Raw genomic sequence first — 17,551 nt, 5'->3', positions numbered from 1 at the left:
CAACACGACAGACAATGAAAGATTCACTAGCATCTGATGCTCATCGCGCATCGTTTATCGTGGCGTCTCTATCACAATAAATATATCTATACAATGTAAAGTTGTAATAAAAATTGATCAGGAAAAATCAAATAAAGCATATTAACATAATTATAATGTGTTTTTGAATTATTGTTTAGCAACCCGAGGTTCATAATCTCTAGGTAATAAGGATTGTACTCGCTGTACATGAAATGGATGGAACTCATTTTTTTGTAGTAAGTATTCGGTGAGATGTACTTTTGGGCACACCTGAGCTGGCCTCAATTCCTCGTACCGAACAACTTGGGTCCTCATCAACTGCATGAAGGACCACTGCCTCGTAGGGTAGGGAAATTCTACCTTCACCGTGCACTTGGTTTGGCAGTCGGCCCTCAGAGAACAGTAGACGGTGCACATTGGTAAAAACTCTGTGATCCGGATAGCGATCTGCATTAGGGTATCTCGCGATACCGTCTAGCGGCTTCACTGGCATTACATAAACATTCCCCATAAATGGTGCATGTTAGCATATTCCTGTGTAGTGTACGTAGCCATGATATGGTACAAATACACGTAGTCCAGGGAAAAGTAAAGGTCGTCGTAGATCACAAATGTAAAATCCAAATCACAAGCAAACGAAGCCAAAGTAGTTAGAACACAAAATAACACCAGCGAATACGAAGAGATGCGTAGTAAACGAAGGAGCGTTGCGTACTGACCTGTAGTGCGTGTGTCAATAGCAATAAGTAGCGTCACTATCTGTCTCGCTCACACTTTACGCCATCTTATTTAAACCACGCTGTGGTTATTAGGAAAGCTTTGGGTACACTAGAATCGTTTTTTGTAATTCCAGAGAAATTTTTAAAAACAGACTGTTTAACAAAAAAAAATTCTTATGGCCGATCTAAGAAATAATGGACTCAGTGTTATACCACTGTAGAATCCTTATTAAATGCGCTAACTTTTAAAGCTACTTGCCAAACTGGAGTAGTACATTTTTTTTTCAGGACGATCAGTTGAAGTAGCGCGAAAATTAATTTTGAAAACTTGGTACGGTATAAAATGACATTTTCCTAAAAATTGGAGTGATCAGCATAGAATTTAGGATCATAGGTTACATAAAACACTATTCGGGATGACGTAAGAGAAAAAAAATTGGCAAAAAGTAAATATTTGTAACAACAGGAATGAAAAAACTGTCACATGGTGTGCATTTTCTGGAATAACAAAAAAATATCCATAACTTCAAAAATACATGACTTAGTTTTTTTTTTAATTTTTCTGATAACTGGTGTGGCATTACCTATGAGAAAGTTTCGTCTTGACGTCGACTTTTGGGACAACCTGTATAGTTAAACAAACTCATAAACAGGATGTGTCTGTAAAAAGGGATTGTAATTAAACATAATTGGTCCCTGAAATACCTTTATTAGATTATATAGAGAGAAACTAATGTTTCCACCACCAAATATCACAATACAGTCCTGTAATCAATCACTTATCACAATGTTTTTGTCAGAATAAAATTATTCAACTAAAAACATCCCATTCTAAAGGAATAAAAAGCAAGATATTAGGCAAGATTATATCCATACAATGAACCTACAAGAACATTTGAAACATAAGTGACAGTAAAATTAAATTAATAACAATAATAAATTTATCTTTTTTAATTGCATTGAAATAATTTTTGATTGGAGCTTTACAATAATTACACTCTGTAATTAAATAATTGTTTTCAAATAAACAGATATTAATTTGACACACATTATCAATATACAAACCACTTATGTATCCAAATTTGTAATATTTAAATTAAGATACTTCTTATTTAACAAAAAAATTACTGCGTCAGACGGACGTTCGCATCTAAGAACCTACAAGTATAAGTTTTTAAGAGTTGCTACCCTGTGTACAAAGTTTGAAAAAAATGTGGCGAACAATGAATTTCTTGTCTGTGAAAATTTTCACATTTTCTGATATAAAAAAAAGCTACTTTGTTAGCAAAAGTATTTTTTAAATTTATAAAATATTTATTTTCATGTCTTTTTTAGAATTTAATTAAGGAATTTTCACAAAAATGCTTTTTAATTAATTTTCATTCGTTGGTTAACCAGATAAAGGGGTACGCTCATTATTTAAGAATAACATAAGAAGCACCCTAACTTATATGTTACTCTAGGAATAGAATAAGCATAGATAATATGGGAATATAATAAAGTTTATATGCCAAGTGGCATTTACTTCTTAGGGTTAGTGGGAGTAAGCAAGTCAAGGACTGCAGAGATGTTGCCATCCTTGGTCTCAAGGAGCTGTGTGAGCCAGTTAGCTTCGTTGGTGAAACCCATTGAAATCATCTGGTCTAGAGCTGCTTGAATGTGAGCAACTGAAAAAGATATTTCCTTATAAAACAAACGCGTTATGAACATTAGACACCTAGAACAAATTATTTTAAATGCATAAGTAATATTTAATTAATAATAATAGCAGTATGGTTTTGTGCATATTTTTTATAATAGTAGTGTTGTGCAAGTTCAGCATATGACTCACATGCTGGAGGTCTTAGGTTCGATCTCTGCCGGGCACCAATGTTCTTTCTATTTATGTGTGCATATAAAATTCGCTTGTACAGTGAAGGACAAAATAGTGAAAAAAACAATGTCTCAAATCTCAAACATGTGTTAGACAGAAGGCTACCTACTTGTCTATGAAAAGTGTAACCAAAGCAAAGGGATACAATCTAAGGCCAAAACCCACATAGGGATGTAGCGCCACTAGATTATTAATACAACATAATACAGTACTCGCAAATTTATAATGCGCATACAGATCTTCGCCAGTGGTCGTATACCCGGCAACGCCCTAATAATTTCCCAATATTAATTTCAAAAGTACTGTACATTTTCTTAACAACAACTAAAAAAACATGTTTTATAATTTTCAGACCTTGTTAAAAAAACAAGAATCCTATATTCGTGAATTGCTTATTATTATTAAAAAATTTTAGCCTACATAATATCGCAGTCTTAGCGTGTTTAATTGGAGCAGTGACTCAGAATGAAAAATAAAACTCGATTGCGATAAATTTATTTTTAAAGTAAACGTGTACTTTTTTAAATTGCGACTACTCGCATTAATATGAAGGTCGATTCGGTTAATATTTAATTTAATTAAGTGACGTAGTCTGTTTACATATAATCATGTAAATTAATACGCGTGAAGTGAATTCTTTAAAACTGATGTACACGGCCAACCAATAAGTGATTGGCATAATGCCAAAAAAAATGTAAAACCTAAACCTAATAACGACTGTTGCTTTTGGCCTTTTGCCAAAATCACAGCTTGATTCAAACTAGGCATTATTTTCAATGTTTTTAATAACGTTTTGAGGAATACAATCTTTTTTGCCCGCACCGTTTTAGCGACGTGGCAGCATTTGGGATCCAATTAAAAACAACGTGGAAAGTACGCCCAGAAGGATTTCAGCTGTATTTTTTGGCAAGATGACTTAATTGAGATGACGAGATTGTCACTATAGTTGATACATTTGTAACTTTATTAATTTAAAAAAAAAATCTTCTTGTTTTTATATCCGTTTAAGGTCATGGGTTTTTTTAAGAACTCATCAAAAATTATTTAAAAACAAAGAATTCACTTCATGCGGATTACACGATCATAAGTATACAGACTAGGTCAGACAATTAAGTTTCATTTAATCAGCTGAAATCGAACTTAGACCGTAAAATTTTCTTAGATGCCTATTTTTCCACACAATTTGATAAAACTATAGAAAAGTTTAAGCTTAGCCCTTTGATGAATTAGTCAGAAAAAAGAGTTTAATGGAGAAATGCTTACTTGGATGAGGAGCAGTCTCAGGCTTGGCATCCTTGGGTTTCGAGTCAGCACCTTTAGGCTTTGCAGTTTCCTTTTTAGGTTCTTCAGGAGCACTGGGCTTTGCTGCTTGTTCCATCGCAGCTTCTTTGGGATTCATCACTAGATGTTAAATTCCAATAATGGTGAAAATGAACACATACAGCATTCTAAGCCATGAGTACCAATAAGCAAGATTCGTTTTAAAAATTACCTGTATATTTTTTATCAATTATGTGCGGCAGTCATTTTTATAGGTTTTACAATAAATTCTCAAACTTTGCTTTGCTTGCTAATTATATTCAAATTGAAATCTGAGGGTATTTAAAATATATATCTGAAGCCTGTATTAAATTACTTACCAGCAGTCGCAGTATTAAGGGGCGGGTACAGACTCTGCCCTTCGTTAATGCGCACACGTTCTTGGAACTCTTCGGGCAAGTTAAAGCCAATGGGACGTTCTGGTTCCGTCCCCTTTGGCTCTGTTTCCATCACATCTAGATATGTATAAATATTTATAAGAGAAATAATACACAAAAAACTTTATAGAAAATAAGCCATCCCATGGAGAACTATAATAAAATTGGTAATGTGTCATTTTGTTAATTAAAATTAAGTACGATTAAGAAAAAAGCACAACGGAATTTGAATCCTACTAAAAGAAATCCCTTCCAGGGTCCAGCCTTGTCGTGGCTGGAGGGTTCAGTACCTGCACCACGGGGCGTATGACTGTGCTGCTGAAGCAAATGGGACCACCGCGATGTTATTAGCCACCACGACAGGTCCCCATTAGAAGAACCATGCGAGAGTCAAACACTGATATTACGTCATATTACCTTTGTTAATCACAGTCCAGCCATCAGTTCTATCAGGAGATTCATCTTTCTTGCTTTCAGCTGCCTTGGACGTAGAATCTTCGGGTGCTTTTGATATGACCCCATCAGACTTTTCATTTTTCTCTGTCTTCCCATCACCGTGCCCCATTTCTACATCCTGCTTAGATGTTGATGGCGTGGCTAATCCCTTCATGTAATCCCTTATAAAATTTCCAATATTGGCTTTGTCACTTGAGAAGGGACATTGGGGAGGTTTTGGGTTTTCACCTGATGCAGCACTAGAGGTAGCTTCTTGGGACTTTGATGCGTTCTGCCCAACATTTTCCTGGTTAGCTGAACTTTTTTCAGCGTTTAGTCCGATATCACCAGCAAGGTTCGAGTATTCATTTAAGTATGAGGCAACGACATCGAGCCAGCTGATATGCTTACGGCGTTGGTCATCACGTCCTTGTCGACGATGACCGTGACCGTGACCATGACCATGACCATGGGCATTCTCACGGTGTTTTTCGCCCTCATGACGTTGTTTCTTGCATTGCTCTTCAACCGCGCGTAAAGACTTTAAGAAAGAACGCGACCTTTTTACAGCAGCTTTGATCATGGGGCGCTGCAACATTAATCTATTTATTCATGTGTACTGCATGGAATTGACTATTTTAAACAGAATTAAATTAATGTCAATTTGATTTTGTGGAAAGTAAGTTTTAGAATGCACAATAGCTATAGACCTTTTAATACTGGAAAATAATTCAACATTGTTTATTTAAAAGTAAGATCACTTACAGGCAAAGAGGGTACTGGTACTCGCACCATGCAGTGTTCAGGATGCATTCCTGCTGCTTCACACTTGGAACACAGGTCATAGTCATCACAGTAAGTGCAATTGTAGCGGAAACCAGTTACTGGAGAGTCGCAACCATCACACACCACACCATTGTGTACAATATTGCTACTGCCTATTAAGGGGTTTTCTAAATATTAATTGTTGTTAAGTCACCTAGAACCTATTATCCCAAAATTAAAATTATAATAATATTAAAAATAACAATAGAAACTGTTTTGATAGAAATCAAACCTAGCTCTGGATTATATGTGATGTATACATGATAATTATGCCACGACAGGAATTTAGTGTTTCTATTCACTTACCCTGTGAATTATCAGCTACTGCAGTAATAACAATATCACACTCATTATGCTGTTCCTGAGGGTATTTGCAGAAGACATAGAGCTTTTTAAGATCATCAGACATTGATGTCAGTGCAATCATTATTTCATCATCCGATGAAATCATCACATCATCACCTTCTTCATCTATTAAATAGAGTAAAAATTAAGTAGCTCATTCTTTGGGATGGAATTTATAGTTAATTACACAAATTTGATGATACTTAATATGTAGGTGTCTTGGGGGCCTTAATTGGAACACCGAATGATTTTCATATATAAGTAAACCGTACATTTTCTACTTTACTATTGGTTAATAGTAATTGTAATACAGATGTAACATTCTGCATAAACCGTAGACTTTTAATTAATCATTTTTTTTATATTTAACAATTTAACCCCTAGAGTGATATTTAATAAAAGTGCAGGAGCTTTATAAAAAAGTCACTTATTTTTTATTCATTTTTTCAAGCTAAAAAATTTGATGTTTTATGAAGAATCTCTACTAACCAATAGGAAAGTAGAAAATGTAGTTTGTTTACAAATTTCAATACATTACACAAAATTTTAAATCTTTTTTTTAATATTTAGATGCAACTCTGCAGCAAAAATCATTGGTTCCAATCATGGTCCCCGGAGACATTTACATAATCAGTATCATCAAATTCGTCTATATAATTACTACTATAATTAAATACAAAAACTACTATAATTAAATAAAAAAAGAAAAAGAAACGTTACTAATTCTTTATATACTCTTAACTTTAGTCATAATTATACATATTTATGTGAATCCACTGTGTGGAAGCAATGAACTCTCAAGGACTAGAATGTTTCATAGCATTTAATTTATTTGTTATTATTGCATCATCTTAATATGTATTTCAATAATAACACAAAATAATTCAACCATATAAAGGCTTGAAATTTTTTTATTACAAAACATACCTTTCCATAGAACGGAGAATGTTTTTCCCTTCAGTTTAGGAAAAACATCTTGAAGCTTAGCATTCAAGTACTGAAAGCTAGTTACAACACTTTTATCTATCCCAAATCTTCGCACTTCTGGCTTATCATTCTCATTCCAAAATGTAAAGACTTTAAATTGTACCTCCATTGTTGTTCTTAGAGCTAAAAGAATATTCTTGTCAGATATCAACAAATTATTATTTATTTTCGAAAATTAATTTACACAAGAGAATGATGTAGCAATTTGACCTAGAATCCATTTTGATTTGCTAATTAACATTGATTTGAAAACAGAAAATTAAAATATCAACACTACATTCAACTCAAAGCCAGTAAGTAACTTAAATCTTTTTAAATTGGCATCTGCTGTTGTGATTAAACTGTTTAATAATTGAAAACTCACCTTTAGGTTCTGATAAAAACGAAGTAAACACAACAACCTTTCACCAAGAACGAGTACAAACTACAATGATATTAGTATGGGCTCGCTTTTATATTATACATGTACTGTGTAGTAGGTAAACGGACTGCTGAGTACGCGTCGTTAGTATAAAATGATTCACCACTTACCGAACATTGGAGAATAATATTATGAAGACAAATGAAATAGTTGTGCAATATAGTATAAACACTTCGGAGTTTAGGAAAACAGGTCCAATTTTATGACTATTATGACTTTGAGTTTTAAGTTTGAACCACAGATTACGATGTCTGTGATAGTTCCACAGATTTAGTATAGGTAAAAATAGGTTTAAGGCATATGATACACTTATTTTATGTCGTCAAAAAAGAAATTTCCACCGTTCATAAGCTTTGGCTTGCATTGAAAAAATTTCATGCTGAATTTGATGACGGAATCAATTATTTTCCTAATTTGCCACGTAACTGTATCGTGTTTATTGATAATGCACCATACCATTTCAAACAAGCAGCAAGCTGTTTGGACTCTTCGTACGACTGATCGAGGTTTCAAACAATACAATGGAAGCCATTGAAGACTCACTCACTTGAAGACCACACATCCAAATTTAAAAGTCCCGTTAGATGCGTAAAAAAATTATAAAAATATTTTATGTTGTTTTAATTTATTTTTAAAGTACAAACACTTAAAATCGGTCCAGGCGTTCTTGAGTTATTGTAAAATCGACCTGATATTATAAAAAGCAGTAACAGTTTTTTATAATATCACGTCGTTGTTTGTAGTCGTAGTGTAGTGTTGATTTACCTAGTTATATTATTTCCTTATCTCATTTTTGTTTATGATCGGAAAGCAATTCTCCATAAGTAGCAACAGCAGGTACGCCACCAGTCTCGCGCAGAGTGCGCTCTCTAGCGACGCGGGAGTTGAAGCGCTCGTGTCCTCTCCGGGCACCGCTTTTTGGGGCGCGGGTCAATAGCATCAATAAAGGAAAATCTTAAATTATAATACTGAAATGATATGATATTTTTCAGATTACTGATTACTGACGCAAGGTATAATATTGGTAGACACAAAGTTCCTAACGAACTTGTTTTAATCAGGTCCATTTTGTCGTAGATGTAGCGACTAGCGAACAACTAAATAAAGCGACTTAGGAATTTGGATGCTTTTAACTTTTGCAGCATTCACTTGTCAAATTCTAATAGCTATGACACCTTGTGAGTCTGGCTGACTTCAGAAATGTGCAATAAAAAGATTTTGAAGTAAAAGGCGTCATTAAATTTTCGAGGAGTGCACTTTAAATAAAAATTGCCAATAAGTACTGCTGCTGTAATATATTATATAGACATTCAGATACAATTTCATTCTGTAGATACATTTATAATGAAAAGCGAAATTATAGAAAGGTCTGATAACAACTGGATAATATCTTTATTGCAATACCTTACTTGTGATTTAATCAAAACGCAATATAATTTGGACAGTTGTTCTTGTTTTGTAAAGTTTAAAAAAAACATTTTTCTTTATTTTGTTTACAATTGTGAAAATAGATAGAGATGTGGAAAAAAGTTACCACGTTCATTTGTAGTAGTATTCATTTGGGCACTAAAAATTATGTATTTATTTAAAAATTAATAACTATATGTTTAAACGTTTTTATTCTTCTAATCCTGATGTTCTTTCGTTATAGCATGCTTGTTATCAGTGACATAATTTACTTCATTAGCAAACTTGACAGGTCCGCCAAGCTGAACAGTTTCTGGTACTGATAATTCTTCATTCAGTTTCTTAGCCAGGAAGTAAATTTCAGCAAGAGCTATAACTAATGCACACATAACACCAAGTAAGAGCCTAAATCCAAAGTCTAAGTTGCCAACTATCCATTCAACACCCCGAAATCCAAAGAGAAAACCAGCAAAAATTGATAATAAGAACTGTCCAATTGCAATCAAATGACGATTTAGTTGCTTAACTGAAAAAAAAATACAATGTTTTTACATAATTAATTAACAAATGAAACTAAGGTATAAAAAATTTAATATACTACTTACTTTGATAAGAAATACTGTCCTCTGGATAGCGGATCCTTACATTATCTACACCTTTTGTCATTTTTCTATATTCCCTTGCCTCTTGTTGTGCACGGAGTTTGACACACCTTGCTTCTAAATCAGGATTTCTTTTAAGTATTTTATTTTTAGGTACTTTAACTTCAGATGATTGTAACAATGCATGTAAGTATGGTGCTTTTTCACCCTTGTCATGTTGATTTTTTAAATAAATATAGAGCCAATCTAAATCAGAAGTTGTAAGGAATGGTACATCCATTTCTTGGTCTTCCTTTTTACTTTCTATATTAACTATATCATTTCTGTCCTCTAACTTGGAGGCATCTTTATTACAATTAACATTTTCTTTTATTTCATCTTTATCTTTAGTTGTTTCATCTGATGCAACTAATGCCTTTATTTTATTAATAATATTATAATCTGTCTCCGTCAACTTAGTTTGCTTTGTATCAATATCATAGTTTATTTCTGAACTGGTTTTATTTTCACTATTAATATATGTTACAATATTTCCAGGAACTTCTTTTGTGACTGGAATAGTTTTAATAAACTCAATAAACTTTTGAGAAGGATATATTCTAAGATTAGTGTTGACAAGGGCGCCCTTTAGGTCCATTTTTTTATTTGTTTGTAATATTCAACTTGTGATTAAGATCTGCATACAAATCCCTTAATTCTTCTTCCTTTTCTTCAAATGTATTATCAATTCTTTGACATTTAAAGTTCATATCATCAATAAACTGGTCCCATTCTATTTTTCTTTTCTCCTTATTTTCAAGGCGCTTTTTTGCACAATCCTGGAATCAACAAAAAAAACCAGGTCAATTTAACTATGGTCAGATGGCCTACAACACAGCCTCCTAGTGTTACCTGCATTAATGGGATTCAAATCAATGGTAACAAACAAAAGAAAATTAAAAAGTACATTAATTGATTGAAAACCTCATTAATGGGTGGAACATTACAACCCACCTGCATATTTGCCCTAGCCTATAAAAATTTAAATATGTCACATAATATTACCTTTTGTTTGTCTGTATAAACCTTCTCAATATCATCTGTTAACAGCAATGCTTGTTGTAATTTTTCACTTAGCACTGGTAAAGCTGTGGACCCAATGCGGTGGATTTTATCAACTTGAGTATCTTTTATATCAGTTATGTTTTCAAGGATGTTGAACAAGTTTTCAACTTCTCTATCCCCACGTTTTTCCTAAATTAATGATTAATGTAAGTGATCATTGAAGAATAATAATTATTGAAGTCGCTGCCTACAGATGCTTACCTCGAATTCCTTCAGCAAAAACTTAATCTCGCCATTAAGAAATGGTCTATGGTCAAATAATCTTGACCACACTTCACCAATTTCTGTAACAAGGAAAATATTTAGCTATTAAATCCATTAAACAATTATTACTTTTTAGGGACTTCAAAATCGGATATTGATAGGATATACCTCGTGACAACTCCGTCATCGTTATTGCCACAGAATGCTAAGGCGTGCACACATAAACTAGAGAGGAGTGGAGTTCAGTACTTTGGTTTCAACTCACATTTTATTTATTTATTTATTTACACTTCGTTGCTAAAGAAATACAAATAACACAATATATATAAATTACAAGGGATGCAACGGGCGGCCTTATCGCTAACAAGCGATCTCTTCCAGGCAACCCTGGTAAGAAAAGAAATAAATAAAAAAAATGATGGGTGCAAGAAGTGCAGAAGTTATATAAAAAACAAAATAAATTTATATTAAAATATAGAACCTTAATCTATTAATAACTATATATATATTATAATAACTAACTAAAACTTAAAAGCTAATCTTACAAATTCAAGAATAGCAAATAGAGAATTACATTTACAAAACGAACAGGAGATACAAGAACTACACAGGTCACGATTGATCAGGATATGATAAGGTTAGGAAATATTTATATAGAAGAGTTTTAAAAGACGATAGGAGGCATACATTTTAGTCTTCTAATAAAGGCTTATGGCATAAGCAATAGACGTTAGAAAAATATTCTAAGGTATACGTCTATGTAGGCTATCGTTACGATATTTAAATGCCTTATTTATTATTGTAGTCCTCACAGTCGAGAATTAGCGCAAAGTGTGTCTCTCAATGTTAATCTAGGTACTTCGACGTAAGTATCTATCTCGTCTCATGTGAGCAATTACTGTGGTGTGTGGTTAACTGGCACAAACGAAAACACAATTATATTAGGTACGTAGCTAGATGAATGGCTTAATATATTTTAATATTGGTGAAAATATACTAGAATACACAGGTCGTAATTTTTTATATATTTTCACGTCCATTTGCTGTTGTTCTACATACAACATTATGTATATGATTATCTTAATGCATTTAAATATGAACAAGGCAATAACGCAACGGTTCTGTACACGGTGAGTAGTAACCCGTAACGTCTAACTTATTCTGTATCTACGATAAGTGCATTCTGTTTTCAAACACTCAAATTGTTAGACATTTGAGTTTTGACAGTGACACAATCTTTCAATTTATTCATTCATTCATAAGTCATAATCCTTCAGTTTATCCATTTACAATTTCGTGAGTGGGTGTGTTAAATTGTGTATTTTTATGGACGAAATAAATGTTTGAAAACGAAACTGCAGTGATCCTATGTGAGGCAATAAAGATGTGGTCTACATAATACGTGCTTTTTCTTATGAGTTAATCGAATAATGACGTGGAAGTGTGATACGTAACTAAATCAGTATTCTTCGTATAGTGATTGTTCCTATAATCACCGCTACCATGCCGGGTCTTATTGGCATTGGCGAATTTATCGAGGAAACACGAGAGGATTACAATTCACCAACTACCTCTACGTTTGTTTCTCGAATACCACAATGCCGGCAAACTATCACTGCCTTGGAAGAGGTAAAAATAATTAATATACCAATTAGTTTAGGTTTTGAATTGAATTAGTTTAATTATTTTAACAAGAATACATTTTAGAGGCAAAATAAAATCCCGAAAAGTTACTGTAAATGCATAATTGTCTGGGGTTGTTACTATTAGCAATACTCATTGCAGCAGCCACAGAATTTGTGTTTAGGCAAAAATATATTTATACAAGTTCCTATGAGAAGTATTTTTACAAAGGCCAAATACTATCTTATTATTAGATTACATTTTTATATTATATATATAATTTTTATATTATATAAAACAGTTTTTTGCATATTATCTCATTTGTTAATTCTAGTGTTCAAAATAAAATTCATTTAGGGTGAGTACAAAATTATTGTGATTATAGTGTTTCACTTTATTTGTTAATTTAATTATCTATATTGCCTTTATTTGCAGTGTGCATATTTTTGCATGTATCATTAAGTATGTAAAGTAATAAAAAAATTATTGTTGTAAAAAATATGCTCTGCATAGTTCTTTTGGGAAGAAATCAAGGAAAGCAAAGAATTGCTTTAAATTATTTGTTACCTTAAGGGGCATTTGTAGGGTAGCTAAGCTAGCTACCTGGCTAGCATAGTTCTAAAGATACATAGTAACAAATATACTATTATTTATTAGATGGCATATAATCTACTTATGTTACTTTAATATTACATATACTTATTACATTGTTTATTTGTTGCAATTACATTAGAGTACTTACTGTAAGTTGTAACTTGTAGTGAGCACTCCTAATGTAAGAACTTTAATTTGTATTTACATTGGCACACAGTTCTTGTCTTCTTTTATTTAGTATTTGTGTTTTATTAAACAAAACATTGTACTAATCACACTTTACATACTGATTAAGCAACATTGTGTTCTCTCAAATAATGCAGCATATACACGTTTTCTTTTTTAATTTGTTTTATTCATAAACATAGCATATTATGTGTTCATTTTAATTAACTGTAATAATTCAAGTGTTTAGAGCAGCAAGATTAAATTGTTGTGACACAGTAAAAAACATCTGTTCATTTTGTAACCGATACTGTTTGTGTTGTTGGATAGTTAATATTATATATCTTCATTTGATTTACATGCAAATTACTCATTAAAGCAATTACAAGTAGGTCACAAGTATATTTCATAAAAGCGTGTTTCTTTTTGTAACATTCATGAATGTTGGATTTTACATAATTAATAATGTCAAACAACGACGTTCTTCCCATGTCGATATGGATTACGAAATTCAAACAGTTTTCCTGTATGGATATAAAATGTTCGTTTTTTAATCATGTTATTATTTGTTGATACTAAAATTTGTAAAAGGTATTAAGGTATCACTTGCCATTAATTAATAATTTATTAAAATTGCGTCTGGTATGCATATTATTTATTGTTATAGAGATTTCTTGTCTGGTATCGATATTTTTAGAATCAATAATAATCATCTTAATTGGTAGTGCTGTTTAAAGCTGAAGTATTTATTAATAATAATAATTTATGCTACTAAGAAGTAGATTAGGACACAAATTTTCATGTAATTTTTACAGGTATTTATTTTTATGCCGTAACGAAGCATAATATTTTAAAAGTAGTTAGAAGCTCGGTTTCCTTGTGACCTATTTTGCGGCACGACCTTTTTGAAAGTTATATTTTATGAACTAGCAATTCCGTAAGCAGTATTGCGTAAATAAAATTATTTACGCAATGCTGAAGAAAGAAAACAAAGATTCAAATGAATGCGAACGACACTAAACCTAGTGATCGATGTATTTATTAAAATTCATATTTCATATTTTCTTTCAAATACAGATGAATTTTTATTTTAGGCAATAATATATATATTATATATTCGAGTATAATATTATTGTCTTCTCGTTTTGACGACAGATTGTTGTAGCTTGTGTCGTATAAGAATATGGTATACATGTCGTCAAAAATTAAATCAAAATAAGTGTTTAATTTATATAAAATCTGAATTTTTCTAATCTGAAAATTTCGCTAAAAGTCCGTTTAAAATTAGAATTTTGAAATCATTCTCAATGTCGAGGGGTATATAGATTGATCGCCGGCCGGTGCCACGCGGCAGATGTTTGCTGCTTCAAATTGAATAGCTCGTGGATCTATTGTGAACAAATATACGATTGCACTACCAACATGCATTCAATAAAAATGAGGTTAAGTTTATTGTACGAGGCTTATCTGTTTTAGTGATACGAAGTGCTAAATTTTGACTTTGTACTAGACTTTGCATATGCCTTAAGTAACGAGTTATAGGCAACATTAACCCAATACATATGCAAGTGACTAGGTAATTTTGTAAAGTGACGGTGTGAGCCACACCACACCGACTGACTTAGCCTATAAATAATATCTGTATGTCTCTTAGGTGTTACTGGGGTACATCACATTTTATTGTCTTTAAGTAATGTCAGTGTATTTTTTTTTCAGACGCTAGATTTCGACCGAGATGGCCTAACAAAGCTCAAGAAAGCTATAAAAGCTATACACAATTCTGGAAATGGTAAGTCAATTTTGAGAATAAGGGGCGTTCAAGTTTTACGTAAGTTCTAGAGCGGGGTGGAGGGGGGGCTTCCGATTTTCTTATTTGTTAATTACGTCAACATTAATTGTTTACTTTTTTACACATATTGACCACACATTGTCTATACTTCAAAACGAAATGCATTGTCGAGGATTCCTACAAAAAAATAATACGTTTATGCTCTATTAGTTGTGAGAGGTTTGCTTACTTTTGATGACAAGAGGAACGATAAATTGCAGTAAATATGCTTACGTAATACTTGAATGACCCCTAACTTAGAAGTACAAATATTACTTATTATCGTATCGTGCTAGTTAACGGCTATAATAAGAAATTATTGACAACGACAGGACGTTTGCAGTGTTTTGTTTTTGATTAATTACCTTGTGTAGTATTCTTGTCACGAATGACTTTATTGTGTATACGTTTATGTTATCTAACCTTCAGAGATTTTATCTAACTATGATTCAATAACTATGAGAGAGAATTTATCAGATTTTACGGATTTGATTGAAGTACGCAATTGTAATCGAGACAAACTTGCTGCATTATTTCTAAACCTAAAACATTGTGGGTCATGTTTTTTTTACGTCATAATAGCTCATAAAAAATAATTGTTCAGGTTTTCATTTTTTAAAATTTACTTGTGTATTTAATCTGATATAAAGGTTTTTCGCCAATTTTGTGGGTGATATTTTTGATTGGGCGGTTTAGGATCCAAAACGTTATGTGATAATGCATATAGATGCCATGTATAGAAGGCTGAACAAACAACAGCATAAGTATGGCACGGATTTAGTAATAAATTCCTTTCGTGTCATAATTTATTTTATATTTAGCTAAGGAATGCATTAGTTAAAAACAGAATCGGGTGCATAGTAATACGGAGTTGCGTTCCTCGGAGGACACGACTTTGCACTAAAATAGTTTCGGAAGTGTCGGGGTAGCTTTAAATAGCCGCTTGTTGGCATCACTCGTATCGATAAGAAATCCTTTAGTGTTTGAGAGTTTAATTCTATTTAAATTGTATGGAGAGTGGAAGACGGAATGCGTAGAGCCGTGACTAGGGGACTCTATTATGAGGCACAGAGGCAACAGTTATGTATTAACAAAACTCATACTTAATTTCGTATCTACTTCTCATTCATATTTATGAGTTTAAATACATGGTTATAATTACACGCTGTAAACATACCAAAAATATGACGTTACACATTTTACACGCACATATAACAAGTAAGGAAAATATGGGCAAAACAGCAAAATATAAACGTAAATTTAAAATAAAAGTTATTATTTTCTTATGTTTGCAGTAATTCTATAGTTGATAGATAGGTATGTATAGATAGACGGTAGTTGATTTGATTAGTTGCTTATTGAATCTTGCCTGAATTTGGAGAGATGAAATGCACTGGCCTACATTCTGATACAACGAGCTTCATAGTTCACGTGGATTGGGTCAGATAATTGAATATGCGCCGAAAGGTTCTTTGTTCTCGGGGCACAGTTATTTCGGACAATCTATGGTTATAATGAGAACTCAAGTAGTATATTTATTATTATAAATAAGTATATATGTTTCGGTAACCGTATAAATTTCCCTACTAATTTAGCTAAAACGGTTATTGGCGATTATATAATTGTAAAGGCTCAATTGAAAGCCTATTTATGTATACTCAGTATTTCCTAACCTTCCGACTCCCAGAACCACTGTTCTATTCTAGGTTCTGCCACTAATATCGATCCTTTTTCGCACTTGTCTATTGCTTCATTTAAGAATAAGTTAATACTATGAATGCTTCATCCATGTATTTTCCTTCTTTATTATAGCTACTAGTTTGTTTGTCGTTCGCCTAATTTAGAAGTGTTGTCATGTTTTGTTTTGTATCATATTTTTTAACTGTGAAACTTTTTGTGGATATGTGCAATGTTTTTTTTACTGTATGAGATGTATCTAGTTAGAGTCCTTAATAAATAAATAAACTATCATTTTTGTAAATACATAGTATTTATTGTACGATGGTTTGCTAAATTATTGTGTCACTGTTTTACATAGCAAAATTTCTTCAGTCGCAAGCTTCATATTAATGTGAAGGCTGTAAATCGTAATTAAAATGTTAGAGTTATTACTATATGTTAGCTTTATATACTGATTATTGTATAACTGGTTGTCACTCATAGGATTATATTTTTTTGTCTTACTTTCTTCTATACATTTCGTCACATTCAATATGTACAATCAGAAAGGAAAGCCTACAGCCGAATTTCATGATTAAATTCTAAATCGTTAAAGTTAGCCGAAAGGTCCAATTGAAGTTTCCCTTCACGTGTCACAGATGGAAAGTGGGTCGACGCACGTCTGCTTGATCATACGAGATACTAAGTTTATCTATGTGTTGTTATAATATTTAACTTTAAAGTCCAAATCGGATGTAGGCCTCATACTAAATCGTCTTAGAGAAGCAAGTTTGCTTTGTCTGTAGATTAATATAGTTGACATTTTATCAAACAGTGGTAAACCTGTACTGGCTTTTTCGAACAAACTGTCTTAGTATGTGTTTTTAATATGTATATAAAGTGATCTTGTTGGAAAATTAAAAATTTATCTTTAGTTTTGTTTGGCCTAAATGTAGGATATTTATTGCGAATAAATAACTAAGTAATCATGGGGAAGTATGAAGTACAGGTACTATCATTATCCGTTCAGGAGGCAACTCAA

At 32.4% G+C, this 17,551-nt stretch overlaps 4 protein-coding genes across 8 annotated transcripts in view; 1 reads left to right on the top strand and 3 right to left on the bottom strand.

Moving 5' to 3' along the window:
• Positions 1 to 1,432: 1,432 nt before the first annotated feature.
• Positions 1,433 to 7,559, bottom strand: LOC110994780 (sequestosome-1). 4 transcript variants are annotated; one of them, XM_022261628.2, is made up of 8 exons: positions 7,434 to 7,559; positions 6,843 to 7,025; positions 5,877 to 6,041; positions 5,511 to 5,698; positions 4,728 to 5,334; positions 4,254 to 4,388; positions 3,877 to 4,014; positions 1,433 to 2,407 (listed from the first exon to the last, which is right to left on the bottom strand). In XM_022261628.2, exons 1-8 carry the CDS (start codon positions 7,438 to 7,440, stop codon positions 2,262 to 2,264), a joined length of 1,569 nt encoding a protein of 522 aa, XP_022117320.2. In that variant the 5' UTR covers positions 7,441 to 7,559; the 3' UTR covers positions 1,433 to 2,261. The 4 variants fall into 4 exon arrangements, with proteins under 4 accessions (XP_022117320.2, XP_022117322.2, XP_022117321.2 ...); XM_022261630.2 differs by having other exon boundaries at positions 3,877 to 3,999; XM_022261629.2 differs by having other exon boundaries at positions 5,511 to 5,683; positions 7,434 to 7,558.
• Positions 7,560 to 8,599: 1,040 nt separating this feature from the next.
• On the bottom strand, positions 8,600 to 9,969 carry LOC110994832. Its single transcript, XM_022261707.2, has 2 exons — positions 9,336 to 9,969; positions 8,600 to 9,256 (listed from the first exon to the last, which is right to left on the bottom strand). The coding sequence occupies exons 1-2, from the start codon at positions 9,967 to 9,969 to the stop codon at positions 8,949 to 8,951; spliced, it is 942 nt and encodes a 313-aa protein (XP_022117399.2). The 3' UTR covers positions 8,600 to 8,948.
• Positions 9,970 to 9,973: 4 nt separating this feature from the next.
• Positions 9,974 to 10,856, bottom strand: LOC110994834 (biogenesis of lysosome-related organelles complex 1 subunit 5). The gene is made up of 4 exons (XM_022261708.2): positions 10,809 to 10,856; positions 10,638 to 10,720; positions 10,377 to 10,565; positions 9,974 to 10,150 (listed from the first exon to the last, which is right to left on the bottom strand). Exons 1-4 carry the CDS (start codon positions 10,825 to 10,827, stop codon positions 9,974 to 9,976), a joined length of 468 nt encoding a protein of 155 aa, XP_022117400.1. The 5' UTR covers positions 10,828 to 10,856.
• A 1,053-nt stretch (positions 10,857 to 11,909) lies between these two features.
• The window catches only part of LOC110994908 (arfGAP with SH3 domain, ANK repeat and PH domain-containing protein), a 41,978-nt gene continuing 36,336 nt past the window's right edge, over positions 11,910 to 17,551 (top strand). The window contains exons 1-2 of one of the 2 annotated variants that reach the window (XM_022261825.2): positions 11,910 to 12,269; positions 14,739 to 14,811. In XM_022261825.2, the coding sequence (XP_022117517.2) occupies positions 12,144 to 12,269; positions 14,739 to 14,811 (199 nt within the window). In that variant the 5' untranslated portion in view covers positions 11,910 to 12,143. The remainder of the gene's footprint in view (positions 12,270 to 14,738; positions 14,812 to 17,551) is intronic. The other variant, XM_022261827.2, reaches the window with a different exon arrangement.

Source organism: Pieris rapae, chromosome 1, assembly GCF_905147795.1.
Source record: "Pieris rapae chromosome 1, ilPieRapa1.1, whole genome shotgun sequence".
Classification (NCBI taxonomy): domain Eukaryota; kingdom Metazoa; phylum Arthropoda; class Insecta; order Lepidoptera; family Pieridae; genus Pieris; species Pieris rapae.
Note: the sequence above shows the minus strand (reverse complement) of the source record. Positions and strands in the feature narration are given on the sequence as shown.

Bases quoted from the DNA above. Each gene is read 5' to 3' on its own strand.
- LOC110994832 (XM_022261707.2), bottom strand. From the start codon at position 9,969: ATGGACCTAAAGGGCGCCCTTGTCAACACTAATCTTAGAATATATCCT. The intron at 9,257-9,335 runs GTAAGTAGTATA...TTTTTTTTTCAG, and splicing joins GGACAGTATTTCTTATCAAA to TTAAGCAACTAAATCGTCAT.
- LOC110994780 (XM_022261628.2), bottom strand. The intron at 6,042-6,842 runs GTATGTTTTGTA...TCTATTTAATAG, and splicing joins ATTCTCCGTTCTATGGAAAG to ATGAAGAAGGTGATGATGTG. The intron at 4,389-4,727 runs GTAATATGACGT...ATACATATCTAG, and splicing joins CTGGACTGTGATTAACAAAG to ATGTGATGGAAACAGAGCCA.
- LOC110994834 (XM_022261708.2), bottom strand. The intron at 10,566-10,637 runs GTAAGCATCTGT...TCATTAATTTAG, and splicing joins TTTTGCTGAAGGAATTCGAG to GAAAAACGTGGGGATAGAGA. The intron at 10,151-10,376 runs GTAATATTATGT...TGTTGATTCCAG, and splicing joins TTTATACAGACAAACAAAAG to GATTGTGCAAAAAAGCGCCT.